This window comes from Perca flavescens, chromosome 7 (assembly GCF_004354835.1).
Source record: "Perca flavescens isolate YP-PL-M2 chromosome 7, PFLA_1.0, whole genome shotgun sequence".
NCBI classification, from domain to species: domain Eukaryota; kingdom Metazoa; phylum Chordata; class Actinopteri; order Perciformes; family Percidae; genus Perca; species Perca flavescens.
In genome coordinates this window covers 22,211,541-22,229,665 of record NC_041337.1, presented here as the reverse complement: position 1 = coordinate 22,229,665, position 18,125 = coordinate 22,211,541, and the positions used below count along the sequence as shown (strand labels likewise).

At 39.5% G+C, this 18,125-nt stretch overlaps 2 protein-coding genes across 4 annotated transcripts in view; one reads left to right on the top strand and one right to left on the bottom strand.

Moving 5' to 3' along the window:
- Nucleotides 1-575: 575 nt before the first annotated feature.
- Nucleotides 576-12,563, bottom strand: dffa (DNA fragmentation factor, alpha polypeptide). 2 transcript variants are annotated; one of them, XM_028583071.1, is made up of 6 exons: nucleotides 12,478-12,563; nucleotides 8,780-8,938; nucleotides 8,518-8,672; nucleotides 6,420-6,624; nucleotides 5,393-5,520; nucleotides 576-2,315 (listed from the first exon to the last, which is right to left on the bottom strand). In XM_028583071.1, the coding sequence occupies exons 1-6, from the start codon at nucleotides 12,479-12,481 to the stop codon at nucleotides 2,103-2,105; spliced, it is 864 nt and encodes a 287-aa protein (XP_028438872.1). In that variant the 5' UTR covers nucleotides 12,482-12,563; the 3' UTR covers nucleotides 576-2,102. The 2 variants fall into 2 exon arrangements, with proteins under 2 accessions (XP_028438872.1, XP_028438871.1); XM_028583070.1 differs by lacking the exon at nucleotides 12,478-12,563 and adding an exon at nucleotides 10,267-10,862.
- Nucleotides 12,564-15,560: 2,997 nt separating this feature from the next.
- The window catches only part of pex14 (peroxisomal biogenesis factor 14), a 49,346-nt gene continuing 46,781 nt past the window's right edge, over nucleotides 15,561-18,125 (top strand). Inside the window, exons 1-2 of one of the 2 annotated variants that reach the window (XM_028584030.1) lie at nucleotides 15,561-15,700; nucleotides 18,007-18,057. In XM_028584030.1, coding sequence (XP_028439831.1) covers nucleotides 15,590-15,700; nucleotides 18,007-18,057 — 162 coding nt within the window. In that variant the 5' untranslated portion in view covers nucleotides 15,561-15,589. The remainder of the gene's footprint in view (nucleotides 15,701-18,006; nucleotides 18,058-18,125) is intronic. The other variant, XM_028584029.1, reaches the window with a different exon arrangement.

Here is an 18,125-nt window from a genome sequence, read left to right as displayed (position 1 = left end):
GCACTGTTTACTCATAATCTAATCCACCAAGACAGTGTGACACATGTGCAACCGACTGCTCCCATACCCCACTCGATTCCAACTGTTCAGCCTAGTCAGAGCCATTTCCACAGGAATTACGCACACCATGAAACCCATTAACCAACAGTTGGAAAATATCTAGCAGCAGCATGCAGCCAGTAGGCTTATAGCTAACATGCCCATCACTGTTATGTTGACAACCCTATGTTGTGCATGAACTTACCACACTGTAAACCGAGATTTAGTTGTAAACGTTTTAGTGGTCACTACTTATTCTTTCATGTTTTGTAAAAAAACATATTCATTACTAAATCACATTAGTTGTTTGTAATAATCAGTTTAAAAAAAAACTGTACTGTTTTTTTCTTATTGTCAATAATGTTTCTGAATATGGAAAAGCATTCATTAATCGGTATACTCACTACTCAATGGTCGACTTCTAAGTCTTAGAGGAAGTTGAGTCTCAAGAATACAGAATTGTGTCAGTCAGTGAGATGTGTCAGTGCGTAATTCTACATAAATGTAATATTCATTTATAAAGGAAAACAGCACGGTCAAAAGTTTGAGGGCTGGTTTATTTTAGAAAAACACCTTTCAACATGTTTATAAAAGCCAACCTAAATTACATAACGTACACTCATATACAACTTCCTTTGCAACGTTTGTCCTGCATGTTTAAATTAAATACAAAGTGTGAGGAAACTGACACATGACAATTCTAACAGGGTTATAAAACAGCAGAGTGACAGCTTAATTTTGGTGAAACCGTGTGACGTAGACACAGTACTGACTAAATAGGAGACCTTGATAAATGCTCGACTTTTCCCTGTATTTAATACTAAAGTACAAGCCGGTGGTGACATCTCAATCTCACCACAACACAAAAAGATGACCCCTCTGCAAATTCATCCACCATCATATGTGTTTCTTGTTCAAGAGGCCGATGATGAGATGACATGCATGACAAAGGCTATCTTCTACATGGCCTATGAGTCACACAGACCTGGACTCACTGTACACATCATCTTACATTACGCAGCCACTAGACTGATACAGAACTTCAAAAATAGTATGTAATAGATGGTCTTAAAGGAGTGCTCATCCAGAAATATTGGTTCTATGCAACTCAAAGAGGAAGCTTTATCATTCCCACCCACCATGTGTTCAGTGAAGCTTTCCTGTATGGAGTGATACACATCTTATCTTGTTGTACTCTTTATTGATAGAAATAATAATTTGTCTAATTACCACATTCAAATTCAGCTTTTATAAATATATTTGGTTGATTTGCATATATCTCAGAAACAATTTTCTCTTTCAGTATAAACCTGCCTGCAGTTTTTGTCTGCACTCCATGTCACTCTAACCCAGTGCTGTACACGTTACTTTAGTTTTGTGCCCTGGGTAGAGAGTTCCTGCACTCATCATATTTAGGTAATCCTACCATTGTTCTAGGCAGAGCTTTTCTATATGGTCACTCAGTTAATGATGACATTTCACACAAAGGTGCACATACACTATGGTACAAAATGAAAAGGATTCGTTTATATTTACAAACATGTTTTTGTTCCCTATAGGTCCACAGGTAGGCATAATTCATGAGCTTAGTACGAAGCCAGGCTGGCCATTTCCCCGTTTCCAGTCTTTATGCTAAGCTAAGCTAAGCTAGCTGGGTGCTGGCACATGAGAGTGGTATCAATCCTCTCAAACCAACTCTCAGCAAGAAAGCGAATAAGCATATTTCTCAAAATGTTTTGCTTTAAGTTTCATATGGATATGTTTATCTGTGATTATTTTCACAGCATGGCACTCATCAAAAAAAGGAGCCAATAGTAAGCTGATGCCCGTGGTTAACACCAGCATGTCTTTGATAAACATGACTTGTGCAAATGACTCTTCCTCTTGAGGCAAAAGCATTCAAGTGGTTTGCAAGTTTTACTAAATGAAGCAAACATCAACATCATAAACATTCACGGATTGCAGCATTATGGATATTACCAGTAACATAGGGTAAATCACATTCAAACCCCGAGGCAGGTAGTGTAAATTCTTAGCAGTCTCTGCTCAGGTGAAGTCTTGGTCTAGTTGCTGCCTTGGGCTGGCGTTTCTGCACCCTCCTCCTCCGCACGCTGCACCCTGTCCAACTGTGTGTTGCTCCTGATGGACTGCATGGCCTGAACCTGCTGGAGACGCCCGGTCAGCTCGGCTTCACAGGCCTGCAGCAGCGCAGACGTCCTCCTTCTGTCCCAGCCCAGCACCTTCTCCATAGCTTCCATCCCTCTGGTCACTACCATCTAAAGACACGTGGAAGAGGCTTCATTTCAAACACTGGAAATGTGAGCATGTGAGACTTCATACTGGCTTATCATTTTTAGATACACTTATACAAACTAATGCAATCCAATCAGACATCCCTGTAATAAATCCTATCCTTTGTGAAGCTTATAATGTTCAGTTTCTGAATTAGATTAAAAGGTGCTTTTTATATTTTGCTCTCCTTGTCTATGTAAATGAGGGACACAATCTTATACTTGCATTTTAGCTTAGGTAAATGCCCTTCAAATCATATAGCAGAGTCACTAATAAAGTATGGGTTGTGTATGTGGCCTTGCAGATTTCAACTGCTACATAATTGTTACAGCTGCTGGATTACGGTGCATGCAGATCGCATATGGAAGAAGTTATGCTTCAGGGATTTCTGCCAGAAAGCCCTTTTTAACTAGCCTGAGTAAACCCTGACGAACTTCCGGCAAATTTGAGATTTGCTCTGCAAGTCAGTCTGGCGAAGAGCCCATTCAAACCCATTTCCAACGTCCCCAAAATCGAGGCACCTCACACAAGCTTCCTCACTCTGACATCTCTCTATTAGTGCATGTATAGGTCCTGGGCACATGTGTAATAACTAACAACCGAGTGGAAAAATGTAATTTCCCCTTGCGAGATCAATAAAGTGTGTCTTAATCTTAACAAGCTAATGTTAGCTTGCTACCTACATTTTTGCAGAAAATGCTGAGTTACTATTAACTTTACCATTAGCCCCTTATCAGTTTTTGTCTGCTGAATGAACTGTTGTATCACTGGCAGCTAGTAAGATAAACCATGTTTTTTGTGAAAAGTGTTAGTGATGTTAGCTAATAATAATAATAACAATTGTCTGCAGTGGTGGATGAAGTATTTAGGTCCTTTACTTAAGTAAACGTACAAACGCCCCACTGTAAAATACTCTGTTACAAGTAAAAGTCCTGCATTGAAAATGCAACTTAAAGCAAAACTATGTAACTTTTAGACCTACAGGTTGTCTCATTGGACCTACAACTCGCGCTACCCGACGCAAGTTGTAGTTCCAATGAGACAACCTGTAGGGGGACCGTCCCCCTACAGGTTGTCTCATTGGAACTACAGTGGCAGCTAAAAGTTACATAGTGTTGCTTTAAGTAAAGTATGTAAGTATCATCAGGAAAATGTACTTAAAGTATTAAAAAGGAAAAGTACTCAATGCTGGAAACGATCCAAACAGTTCTGTCAATCAGCTAAATGTTTAATCTGCTCATAATTTCAGTTTGCCTTGTAGGCCGCTCTATTGTTGGGTAGTTTAATTTATAATAAAACATTGTATTTTATAAACTGTAATGTGTTTGTTTTGTAAAGTAACTAAAGCTGTCCGATTAATGTAGTGGAGTATAAAGTACAATATTTCTCTCTGAAATGTAGCGAAGTAGAAGTAGAAAGTGACATGAAAAGAAAAGACTCAAGTAAAGTACAAGTACCTCAAATTTGCACTTAAGTACAGTACTTGAGTAAATGTACTTAGTTACATCCCACCACTGATTGTCTGACAGAAAGGCTAGTGCATTTATCACTGGTAGCTAGGGCTGTAACGGTACAGTATGCAACACTGGTTCGGTACGCCCTGTGACCCAAAAATAGTCTATGTCGACTACTTGCACACACGAACAGATATTCTGGAGTGTGAGTCTTACCCGGAAAGTTTAGGCAGCGCACTTGTTGTCTATCAGCTGTAGCATGTTAGTCAATTTAGCCCGGTTAGCCGGGTCAGTCAAGCTAACTATCAAGCTATTTAATTAAACAGTATACTGTAAAGTAAATAACTTCAATACTTTCGAACAGGCCCGGTTCTAGACTGCATGAGATTGGGGGATAGTAAGAGATGCTGGTTGTGCAACAATGACTAGTGTTAATTCATGATTTTAAGACTAAGAATGGGCCTTTGGGGGACACATTAAGAAGGGGGTCAGGGAGGCCTCCTCCAAGAAATGTTGGGCATCAAACACTTCATTTCTTGCCTTTGGATACATTTTTTTTATGCACCAATTTATGGTGGAAAGATCTTTATTTATGTGAAGTAAAATAGAGGTGAAAATTCAAAATATAACAATATAATGGAATATAAGGCAGTAAGGTGGAGACCTGGGCCTGGATCAGAGTACACTTGACCCCAAGTCCTGTTCGTTTGATTATGTAAACATGATCTGTGCCCAAGTCCACTTGAAAAGGTGGTCTTGAGTAGCCTACAGTTCATGTGTAGTCTACCGTGACTACGAGACGTTTTTAACTGATTATGAAACTGTCTCAATTTAATACTGATGCCACTATATCAGACGGCAGCACAGCCCGGCATGGACAGACCCAGATCCAATTCGCTGCCACCTTCGAGCTTCGGGCTCCTCCTCTGACCAGGATCAGTGCTTCACCTCATTAAATCCCTTTTCTTTCTTCAATGCAGTTTTCCAATTATTACATCTTTGCCTGGTGAACACTATATCTCGGTCATTAAATGTGCTGAATTTGCAACAAGGGAAACAGAAACATCAATCTAGCTTTGTAGATAGAGTACTCCAGCCACGGTCTACCACCATACTTGCTCGGGTTTACGCGCATGCAGTCTGGCCAAAGTTACGCTTTAGGGAAAACCAACTCATCAGAAAAGTGTCACGCTCTCTTGTTTTGTCTCCATGTTTTAAAAGGCAATTCAGATATTAGTAAAACATATTATTTCCATGTGGTATTTTTATGATTGGTTGAATGGAGGACAAAATAAAATAATAAATTTGGGGTGAAGGAGGGATATTGGTGTTAGGGGGGCAGGCGGAGCATTTGAAGGGGGGGGCACTGCCTAGAACCAGGTAACGCTTACGAATGAAGCAAGCTCTGGATGGTTGCTTGGGGTGCAACTTCTCCCAATACCGGTTGGAGCAGATTGGGACTGAAAGTGAAAACGGCACGTCATTGGCTAAAGCCTTGTTTGATTATATTGGCTGCTGGAGGAAAGGGGTGGGATTTCTTTCAGAAAGGACTTTCTGGCAGAAATCCCTGAAGGATAATTTATCCCATGTAATTGTGAGTGGATTACCTGCAGTTCCTCAGTGGAGAGTCTGGTCTCTGGGCTTGTTTTGCCTTTCAGGACCATCAGTGTCCTGGACATGAATCCGGATGCAGAGTCCACCTCCACCGCATCCACCGCATCCACGTCTCCAGCCCCTGACACATTAAAATGGATTCTCTTTCAGAATCATTTCTTGTATAAGGGTAGAGTTGCAATAAATCACCACAAAAGGTGGGATTATTCAGGAGCAACAATGGTTCCATCTGGTGGCCAAAAGGCACAAGCAGAGCTCTCTTCTTATGAGCCAACCAAATACAATAAGGCACCAGAGGGAATAGACTGATTATTACTGATTTAGCAGTAAGAGCTGGCACTAAGAAAAATAACATCTAAATAAATAATATATACAGTTGTTTTCATTCCATGCATGTTTTAATTAAAAAGCTATTGTTTTAAGTTGACTTCTTCCTGTTTGATTCATTATTTTGTTGTGACTACATGCTTTGCCACTCTGCACTTACAAAAAACTAAAGGATGTATTCAAATATGGAATACAAATACGGTTTTTAGTTCTTCAGAGTTCTCGATTCCTCAGAATTTCTTATTGTGATAAGATATTGATATATTGATTAAGATTTTGTCACTGATGTACCCGACCCTTGTCAACAGAACAGGCTGTTTTTGGGTCATTACCTTCCTGCCGGCTACACAATCAATGGTTAATATTGATTATTTTGCTGAATGTTGTAGTCATGCTAATGGTTCACAGCTATTCATTTGAATTTGTATAGGATAAAGGGAAGATAAGTATATGGGCACCTCTGGCATTTTAAGACTCAAAAACGTATATTATTTTTACAGCAAACATCCTATGTACAAATATTATGTATTATTATTAACATTTGTTACGTTATTGTTATAGACTAATTTAGGTCTGAAAAAAAAACAACCTGATACAATAAAAAAATTAAACAAAGGAAAGAAAGAGGATAAACCAAGATTAACCATTTCCAAATTTCCACATAAAAACCACCACACAATGACGTAGCCGTACGTTCCTGACTGGGCTGGCTTGGCACTTCCTGCTGTTGGTCCTCTTTCACTGCAGCTTTGAGGTAGAGCTGGAGCAGTTCCTTGGACTGCCTCTCCTCCTCTCGTCGGTCCAAAACTCCCTGCAGTGTCTCCTGCAGATCCTCTGCCTTCTTCTCTTCAAAGCCCATAGCAGAGGCTAGCTCAGGGCATGGGGCATCCACTAAGGCCTGGAACAGCAGGTGACACAAAGCAATAACATACTATAACTTTGAGAAGTCTACAGCAAGTCTGGTGCTTCACAGCAACAACAAATAATAATGGAACAACAATCCCAGAATGGAATGAACAGGAAAGCTAAAAGTATAGCAGATACAATCTTCTACAATATGTTTTTTTTATTATTGAAGATTGCTTTTTCACAGTCTGAAGGAAGTTTTAAAGTAGAGTCGAGATTCGTGATAAATATTACACAGTGAACTTGATCAACTAAAAAAGTAAAAAAACAGACCCTTCAGCCATAAGTCAAATATTGCATACTTTAGCTTTAAATGATAAGGCTGGGGTTATATGTAGGGTTGGGTATCGTTTGGATTTTAACGATTCTAAAACCTGAATGCACCATTAAGTCCCTGTCTGTCAGTGCCCACACACTTTACCATTCGTTGTTTACATAACTGAAGGAAAAATGTTGCCACACTGGTAACTCGAGGGAAGCAGGAGGTTTATCTGACATTTCTGACTCCAGCAGCAGCCGCGGTGTCTCGAAAAGTGCAGTTGCAGGCTACCAGTAATCTAACGTTATCCTGTGTCTTTCTTTAGCTGCAGACTGTTGCATGTCGATGTTACTACATCTGCTATTCTCTCCGAGACTTCCCTCTGCTCCGTCTGTCAGCGCGCCGCACGGAGACAGACACACGCCGGCTTGTTTCCTTCATAAATTAAATGGGGGGTCAGTACAAACAACATAGGAGCTAAAACGCAAAACTACAAAACTTTAAAACTACACTTATTTGTGTAGAAACAAATAAGCTGAACAAACATTTTAATTTCTTAATGAATTAAGGAATTTTGGAACCGGTTCTCGATACCCAACCCTAGTTTTATATATCTTTTTATTTACAACAAATCCCATTAAAAGACCAAAACCAACAATGTGTTAGTGTGGCTCTCAATACTTTCTGACTCCTCTACCCTGTCTGTGACCCCATAGGTTCCTAATGATGATGTAAATCTTTAAAAATGGGTAACATCATTATTTAAAAGGCTCAGTAATTTCCTATTAAGTAAATAGTAAATACTGCATTTGTTGGAGACTATTTTAGCGAGATCGGTTAATAATCAACAATAAACAACAATGCCCATCTTACTGAAGGAACATGCCACCCAATCATTTTTGGCTAACAATGGTGGTAGTCTCGCATTGGCAGACCTTCCTCCACAGCACTGTGAAGGGGGGTCTGGCGAGTCCACACAGCATTCCGGGATTGGAGAAAAACATGCTCTGGTTTATGAACAAGTGGAACGTTGTGGATATAAACTACAATGAAGGTCTATGTTGTAACGATGACACCCCTCTTGCTGTCTTGGGGGCTGTCCTGGCCAACCTCTGCAGTCAATTTGCTGACATGAGAGGGTTGCCAGCTTATTAGACTCAACAGGGCCCTTGAGCTATAAATGTTGTTCCTCCCTTTCTACAGCTGGCATCCATCCTGCATCACTGTCTTTTGGTTTTGCACATTCAACACCTCCACAGCAGACACGTGACAAACATCCAGGCACTGCTTTCACTGCAGACATTGCTGATCTACCCACTCCATTGTCTGTTTTGTGTTAACCCTAGTATAATAAATTATGTTTGTTTTACGTAAATTTCTTGTGTGGACTCTCTCCTTGTCACATTCCCTGAGCTAGTTTGTGACAAGGGCAAAAAGGAATAAGCTATATCAGGCTTTAGCCGAACAGATAATTTATTGTTTCCATGGGATTTGTTGACAATAAGAAACAGAACAAAGATTACAAATCTGATAGTGACAACTGAGGAAAGTTGTTTTCTTACAAGTGCATGCTGGGATGGATGTGACAGCAAAAACTGTTGGTGAAATAAGGAATAATGCTGTTACCTGTAAGTCTGCCTCAGACATGAGGATGATGCTGGCAAGGTCCTGCTTTAGTTGCTGAGCCAGGTGCCACCAGTGTGCTGCAGCACTGGAGCTGTCCACAGTATCGACCTCCAGCAGCATAGAATCCCTGGCCATCCATGCCGTGCCACCATCCACTGCAATCAAAAGTAAATTATCACCAAAACACAATGATGTGCATTTCATGTTAAAAGAATCAATCCAGAATCTAGATCAAATCTCAGACATAATTAAACCTGCTTACTCCTGCAACCTGGAGACCATGTCTCTTTTTCATGCAACAGCATGAACTTTGTGTTTGAAGGTAAACACAAAAAGTAGGCTTGATCCTGTACTATCGTCCCATCATCCTCTAAGACCACTGTGACCGGCTCACCAGGGCTGAACCCAAGAAACTCACATCCTGCGGGAAGGACAGAGAAATGACAGAATTTACAAATACTTATTTGAGTTACCCTTTATCACAAGTGCCACAGAAAACTGGTGATACTCTTTAGCCATATAACCATACCTTATAGCAAAAATAATCAGGACAACCAGTCCCAAAGTTGTATATAAGTTAAATATTTCAGGCAGTAACCACTCACACACACCACCTGACCATTTGAGGATTCAAGCAAATGCCAATGACTTCTGTTCTTCTGTTAATAAGTCAATTCAGTTAAATTGACACCTCTTCTTTCATCACAGCTGTTACTATTGTCACTGCTGTTGAGTGGTTGTGATGCTCACTCCCTCTGTCAACCTTAAGCTAGCCTTAAAAAGTATGAATATAATGATACATTTGTATTTCAGCAATGTGTCTGTTGGATTTGCCTCTGGTATGTTTGGTTGCAGTCCCCACTGAATTTGTACTTAGATTTTTGAATTGTGAATGTTAAGCATCCTGGTGGTAAATACAATTGAAACCCTTTATGGTTTCAACTTCACAACCAATTGGGTTGTTAATCACCACCAGATTTAGGCCTGTAGAGCAACATACATATATAGATACACAAACAATACATTTTTTAAATGGATGTGCTCTCTGATACAGTTCAAAATTAAATTACAAAATCCAGTACTGCCTAATCCCCGTAACAACACATTTGGTTGTAATGTTTAACTTTACAGAAAAGGTAAAAATGGTGAATTTGGGAATGGAAATTTTCCAGTAAACATTCCAGGCTTTGTGCCATCTGCAGTTACAGGACTTTATCAAGATAAAAAATAACATAATATCCGAGATGTAAATGGTTTTTAAAAAATAATGGCACAAACTTGGCACTGTCCATTAGAACTTGTATTTTAGATAAATCTGAGACCTTGAAGTGTGCATAGATCTTGGCAACGCCTGCTGACAAGCATTCTAGAAAAGAGCAGGACAGGACAGGACGGAGGTCTTGCCTGACTTTTCATGTAGCTAAGCTCCTGCGAGTTTAAACACGATGAAACTGTTTCTACAGTCAGCTCGTTGGAGATCGGATAAGCGGTCTTAAACTGTGCGGCAAAACCCCAATGGCGGTAACGTTAATAATAGTGACTGACAACAATGCTGAAGACCATTACTGTAACCTACATCACAACATTTAGTTTCACCATAGACAGCAAGCATCCTTGACTAATACAGTATCAAATTGTTAACCGATTTGTCTTGTATAATTACCGTTTTATTAAAATGGAAGCCGTACAATTATACTTTCACTCTTCGGACACGTTTACGACTTGAAAACAAATACACAGCTAACTCACCTTTTATCTTCAGATCATCCAAAGAGGGAACTACCAAACCGTATGATTTCTGTCGTGTGAAATTGCACACCTTACACGGTTTCCTATCTGTCATTCTAGGCTTTATGTGGAGAAACGTATTTTGTTTTACTGAACAGTTTCAAATACCGTCAGTAGTTCTCGCCAGTCTTGTCTTTGCAGTTTTCAACCAGTTTTCAACACGGAACCGCCGCCTGGTGAATACATGCTAGAACGTAGTTACCGAACGAAAACTATTGCTTTCCGGCAGACTAGGCACTGCTGCCTCCTACTGGTGAAAAGGACAGTCCAGCAGCTTACATTAGAGCTCTTGCATGGATGTATTAAGAGAACCTCTTGGACCTATATTTTCCAATAATTTAGGTCTACTGGCATACTGCTTCAACACTTAAGGGTCACATGATGAAGGGTTAAGGCCATAGACATATAGCTAGGCATACGGGTTAAGGCTAAGTTCAGGGTTTGTGTCATGTACAATGTATTATAAAGTAGGTTTTGCTGCGTTTGGCCTCATATTTATTCACTACAACGACGCGTTGTAGCAGGGTTTAAACCATGGTTCAAACAGAGACGGTCAAATACCAAATACACCCTATGCGTGTTGACGCCTGCGCAGTATGCCTGTGTTGTCGTTTGGCACATTCTTACATTCCATGGATGTGTCATTCCATAGGTACATTCTAGCGTCTACGTGGCTTGTTCTTCTTCTTTGAGGTTTAAAGGCAGCTTGCATCCTTAGTGTTGCATCACTGCCATCTTCTGGAGTTAGTTAACTCCTACAGTGTCCTGTTTGTCCGATTTCTTTGTACTCCAATGCTCTTTTACCCTGCTGTTAGCCGTCATCTTTTCATTTCTTCCATCATATCCTTCCTCTCTGAATTTCCCGCAACTAACCAGCCACATGTTGACAGTGTTCACAGACTGGTTGGATGCTTCCCTATTGTGATGTTTGTCATTCAGATTACTGTACTACTACCTCACCTCTTATTTTCAATTTCCTTCCTTCCTGATCCCAGCTGCCATCCGATTTTGAAAAGTTTAGTAGGGATGTCTGTTCTGTTTGTTTGGCTATAGTTTGTCCACTCTCTCATTACCTAGAATGCCAACAACAGGAACCAAAATGAATGTGCCCTCAGTGCCTTGTTTGATTACTGCTATTGAATGTATTGCCATCATTTCAAATAGTAAATCCCTGGTTATTACTGGACACACCTGACTTAAAACTGGACAGAGTAGAGCGGCACTACAGACTAGAACTTTGTTTGGTTTGATTTGTTCAACCCATATCAAAGCCACCAAAGGGGCGTACAGCTCAACAGTATACACACTTGAATTCTTTTTTTTTGTTTGCATATCCCAGCTCTGTGTTTATAACTGCAGATGCAGAACCTGTACAATCTGTTAATGTATTGGATCTTTCAATCCAGGTAAAAACTGCACATATAATATAAAAAATAATTCCAAATCCAACACAGAGTTTCTAGTAACCACACACACAGGGATTATAGGCCATATGGAGGGTGGGGGTAATAATAAGCCTGGACTCCCCTCTGGCCTATGGCAGGTATTTTTGTAACATAGAAAAAAAACAAGTCATGTTGTATCGTCGGACCCCTATCATGTATTGATATGTATTAATAAAAATGGAAGTGATGAAAATGCATGAATTTGAAATAAAAAAATGTAATGATAAATTATCAAGCGATTTGATTAATTTAAATCCAATTTGATTAAAACAGTCAACCCTTTAATGTAAAACGACTCATTTAAATAAGTAGAGAAATTTAAATTTTATAGTGCCTTTTATCCAGAAAAATGTAACACCCCCAACTACTTGTATTTGTTTACAGGCCAAAATGGCGGACGCATTGACATATTCCAGCAACAGGCCGAAGCCTTCTCATGTTAAGTTCTCTTAATACATCCATGGGCTTCGCGCCCAGTTCTCTTAATACATCAATGTCCAAAGCAGTCAACGGCTAGGGTTCCGGAAATGAATTCCCCATTCATTCACATACTCCATTAACATTTCAGAAAATCCATATATAAAGAGTTTTAATTCTGCAACTAAGCACACTAACTATGAGATGAATCAGGACCATAAAAACATTTGATTTGGCAAAAAAAAAAAAGGCAAAGGTAGGCTACAAGACTGTAAGTTAATATTAATGGACAGTGCATGTGTGACGTCACCCATTGGTTTGTGAAGATCTGCTATGAGTCGTCGAGTTTGCCGTTACAGGCGCAGCCATCTTGGTTGTGGATGTGATGATTTTAGATGAGAGGGAGGAGTGAGGGAGGAGCCATAGACTGTTACACACTTTCACTGGCAGTCACATCATAGCCACACCGTAAAACATCCCCTGCTTTATTGCCAATTTTAAAATCAACTAGACCATAATTCAAAAAATTAACATCATTCTGTATTGCAGAAGACTTAAAACTAGCGATTGAGACCATAAACTCATTATGAAAATGTTTACTTAGGTAATAAATCAAGTGAGAAGTGGGTCACTTTCTCACTTCTACAGAAACCGACTTCCTTTTGCAACCGCATGTGTCGCCCCCTGCTGGAATTCAGATAGAATGCAGTTTTAAGGCACTTCCGCATTTGCAGCACTTCGCCGAACCGGATGCTTTGTCCATTAATATTAACAGTCTATGTCGCAGGCGAGTGCAAAATGAATGGGACTCTATGGAGCTAGACGGCAAAATTTGTCTCTTTCGCCTGATTGCCGTTGAGAAATCTCAGATTTGATTGTAGTTTTCGCAAGGTCAATATGGATTATAGGTCTAAAGTTGAATGAACGAGTACTTTTCCTTTTGATTTCTTACAGGTTGAGTCGTTGTTGCCCATAACACGCTAGCACTCTGCTAATGAATGCTGATTGGTCAGTGATTACGACCAGAGATCCCGCTTGATGGCATCCGAAGCAGAACCAGAATGTCAGAGTGACTATTTCGGCGTGGTCTTTAAAACATAAGCAAACCTCTTTCTAGCATGTGTATTGACACAGAGAGCCTAACCTGTCAGCTGTGTTGTCGATGCCTCGAGAGAAAAAAGGAAGTGACTCAGAGTTTGCCGTAAAGCAGTATCTCTGGCCGTACGTATGTCATTGACATTTTAAAAGGCTTTTTAGAACAAAAAATGACGAAAAAATCTAACACCCAGCAGTGTGTATTTTCTTAGCCTCCCCTTTCGAATGCAACATTCAAATTACTAGGCAAAAAATTATATCCTTAGAAAAGTGGATTTTGAGGGCTACAGCTCCATAGAAGGCCATTCATTCTGCATTCGCCCGTAAATGCACCCTAATGGAACCAGAGTGGAACTGCAGCCAGTTCAGAAGCCGGAAGTATCGAGAGAGTGAAACTTCTCTAGCCTGACAAGCCAGACCCACATCAAGATGTTGGGTCTGGGAACTCACCATTGACAGAGGTCAATCCGAGGGGTGGGATAAACGGTTGTCTTTCAAATTACCTCTGCACGTAATAGCATAGCACTAAAACCAGGCAGAGCAACGAAGAAGGTAGCGAAGCTTGTTGGTAGATTAAACTTTTGCCGTGTCCGGTCGGCAAAACTCTGAACACATCTTCCTTTTTTAAGAATGACTTCAGTGCCGTTCTTTGTTTTTTTCTCAAAGAAAGTCTTCCAGAAGACCGCCATTCCCAGCAGCAGCAGCAGCAGCCATAAGCCCGCCCACCGACTCTATACACAATGTGATTGGCCTGACCAGAGTTTGGTTTTTCCAGCTCGCAAGTCAACGGAGAGTGCCTAGACCCCCCCTGGCTGCAAATTAAATTTGCTGCCGCTAGGGTGTGTCTAGATTTCTAGGCTAGAACTTCTCCCCTTATTAGAAATTCTCTGGTAGAGTTCAGGCATAGATATCGTGTTTATTGTGTAGTGTTTATATCTATGGTTTAGGGGTAGCAGTAACTCACTAGCAAGTTGGCAGGTTTGTGCGTGTGGTAAACATTCCCATGGTAATAGCGAGCTCCACCAATCAGAGACGTTGCTTTTGGATTGTGGGTAGTGTACTTCTCAATGACATTGTGAATTAAAACATGTTTTTCTTAAAACAAGGTTGATATCATAAGGCTTGTGGCTTTTACAGGAGCATAAACCATTGTTTCACAATCTCATAGCTTGTGGTAAATCTACCTTGGATGGTAAGACATTATGGCTATTAATCAAATCCATATGAATGTGATTTTGACATCCAGAACCTCACTGTTGAGCTCTATACAGTCTATGGTTTGCACTTTCAACTGAAGTCAACGCTGAAGTAGCCTACTTTAAGATGCAATACCACTAATTGCCACTAGATGCCGATTCACAAACACTATGTCCAAAATCATGCCGTTGTTCACCGTTTTCACTAATCTCTATATAATGGCCATTGAATAGTTTACTCAAATATATTTCTGACACTTATTTTGCCTCATCACTGATAGCTGAAGAGTCAACTGTAGCACAAAAGTAATTTTGCATCTGAAAAATGCATTGTGGCATTGTTAGCATAAAGTATTGTAGGCCTTAAATCGGACACTATCTACTTTTTTATTCTGTTGTTAACTTTTTTAGTGCTCTATAGTGGATACATCTACAGTATACACATCATTTAGACTCTCAAATGAAATGACGACATTACTGTCGTCATTTCATTTGAGAGTCTAATGTACATGTAGTGCACTATATAATAAATATGGAGTGATTTTTGACATCCTCTCTCTTTAATGGAGTCTTACTTGAAATGTGTCTGTCAACTTCTCTCGGGAAATATAAAGACAGCATTGTCTTTCCACAAGACATTATGGTAACAGTAGTTAATTGGACTTCTTTTAATGTGTCACTTGGTGGCAATTATAAAGATTAATGTTCCATTATCATTGCATTTTGTATAGGAACACATCCGTCATACTGGCCCAGATTGACAGGATTGTCTTGAGCAGTCAGACTGCGAGTCAAGGCTGGAATATGAAAAGGACAAAGGGGACAACTGCTTCAGGGAGACCTGATGACCCTAGTTTCTCTATTTTTTCTGTTGTTTTGATTTATTACAAATGTGTGTAGGAAAATGCACCCCTAAAGCACAATATCTCCTGAAACAATGGACATCTTAAAGTGCTGTTCCTGCATTATTAATCAATTGGGACCATTGTAGAGGGGCTCTGTGTCAAAATATAATTTTACTAATAATGTTTTTAAATTTTTTTATTTATTAAGATTTTCTGGTTTGCTTGCTTGTAAACACCAGGGGCTCCGGGCCAAATGTGAACTCTACATGGATGTTGACTCAAGTCTATGTTGATAGCATTCAGAAAAAGTAATCGAGCGTGGCTCACTCGAGCAGCCTGTAAGCAAACGAGGGATAGGAAGATGGCATCCACCGACCAACCTGATCCTTCAACACAGGTCTCCATTTATGCAACTAAAACATTTACCTCTTGATGTCCAGATACGAAAATGGAGTCTCATAATGTGTTTAGATGTCGTGATCCTTGAATGCCTTCATTTTCTTTAGTTACCTTTAACTGTTCTGCTAGCGAAGGTTAGCATGCTTGCTAGTTAGCATGTTAGCTAGCTCCTGCAACGCTTCAAAAGTTGCCTCTCAGACTTGTGTTCACAAGTGGACACGAAGGGCCAATCCGACGTTTTTGTGCTTCACCACATGTTGCCAAACTCGTGTGGCTTGCTTACCGAGTCGGCTAGCTATTTTCCATGACCAAATGTACGTGTAACGTTATCCGTCTCTGTCTCTTATTATGTGCATTAATGACATGATGTAGAAAGGTTACTGTAAGCCAAACAAGCCTAGTGGATTGTAGTCGGCTCTTTGCTAACACTGTGTTGACATAGCTGACAAGCATTGATCATTCCGAGAAAACGCATGTTATAGAAAGTTGTGGCTCATACATGTAGCCAGGTACAGCTTTACACATATACAATGCTTTTATCCTGTATGCTATCCAGAATCAAAATGTGCATAGTTTAAAACCGAATCATCCAAAGGTAGATTTTATGTTGACCAAACCCAGAGACTGATGAAGCAGGAAGGAATGTTAACGAAGGATCTGAACTCATGATTGTAATCATGCAAGCTGACATTTACACAAAAATTACTTCCTTACAAATCAATCAACAGGTGCATGAACACAGGTATCCAAAATATATGTAGGCCCTATTATGCACATGTATGATTATGTCTTGCTATTTTCTTTACTAATCTATATTAAATGGGACAAAAGGTTAAAGGCAAATGCAATGCCAATGGCCGTTTTTACTGTATTTTCATATTTACATAACTAGAATGTAGGTGCATTCAGCAAATTATCAAGCAGTTGAAATAGGTTGTTTTCTGAATCAATTCTGATTCACAAGGTTCCGCATCGATTGTATTCCCGATGAGATTTTATTTTTGATTGAATATAAATTATGTTAGGAACATTTCAGTTACAATACAAATTTAGCTTGTATATAAAAGAGATTCTACAACTGTACAAGGTTCCCTCTAACCTGCTGCATTTATAGAAGTATCAATGTTTACATTAAGAACTGACCCCAAAGCAGTTACATTAATGTATTTTTTATTTAACATGAACACACAATAAAGTGCTCTCTTCCGACTACAGTATTGAGTGACATTTCATTCAAGTGTCTTGAGCTGACAGAGGCACCCCTTTTGAAAATGGCTATACCATTTTTTCCTTTCACCAAAATGTAGCCTAACTTTGGAGGGTTATTTAACCCCTTTCCCGACAAGCTAGCATTACATAGTTGGTAGACCGATTCTTGGATTTTATCAATCGATTTAAATCGGGAAATCAATTTTTTTATACCCAGCCCTAGTTGTTAATGACTATGTTGTTAAAGTCAAATGACATAGATGTTACCGTCTTCTACTCTCCTGCCAGACTGACACGTTGTTTGAAGCTGACAAATCTATCATGTCAAAGGTGTTCATGTTTGAAATATTTGTAGTTTTTCTTTTATTAATTTCAGCAGCATTAATATGTGAGATAGATAGGCCTACGTCAGTTGATGAGTGCTCATTGCATATTTCACTGCTATCCGCAAGTACTTTTACAAAAGTAGCAATACCGTGGTGTAGGACTACTCTTTTACAAGTAAAGTGCCTGCATTCTAATTTTACTGAAGTAAACGCAAAAGTATTCATATCATAATTTACTTTATAAGTACCAAAAGAACCCATTATGCAAAATTGCCCATTATGTTGCTATTATAATTATTGATATTGTTATGTGTACATCAATTTAATATTGTAGATGGTAATGGTGGGACTAATTTGAATAACTTCTTTATGCTGTTTGGTAGTTTATGAATTTCCCGCCAGCCCAGGACCAATAAAATCTTGACTTAACCGATGATAGAATATCACAATTTATTTGTTGATTATATTTTGTATTTTGAGTCTAAATATGCAAACTAACTAGTAGCTGAAGGTATTAAATAAATGTAGTGTGGTTAAAAAACAAAGTACAATATTATTATCTAAATTGTAGTAGAGTAGAACTGAAAAGTAGCAGAACATCGAAATACTCAACGCACAAGTACCTCAACATTGTTCTTCAGTACTAGAGTAAATGTAGTTAGTTACTTTCCACCACTGCTGCAGTCTAAACATTGGCTGTGTTAAACCAGCACAGCCTCTGTCCTCCAGTAGATGGCACTCTAATACAAGTGTTTATTTATTTTCTCAGCCTGGCCTTCCACCTGGAGATGAAGCGGCAGCTCCCCCCAGAGAAGCACTGGTAAGGACTCCGTATTTAATACAAATGACTTGACTGATAAAGGCAATATGGACTAGAATAACAAAATC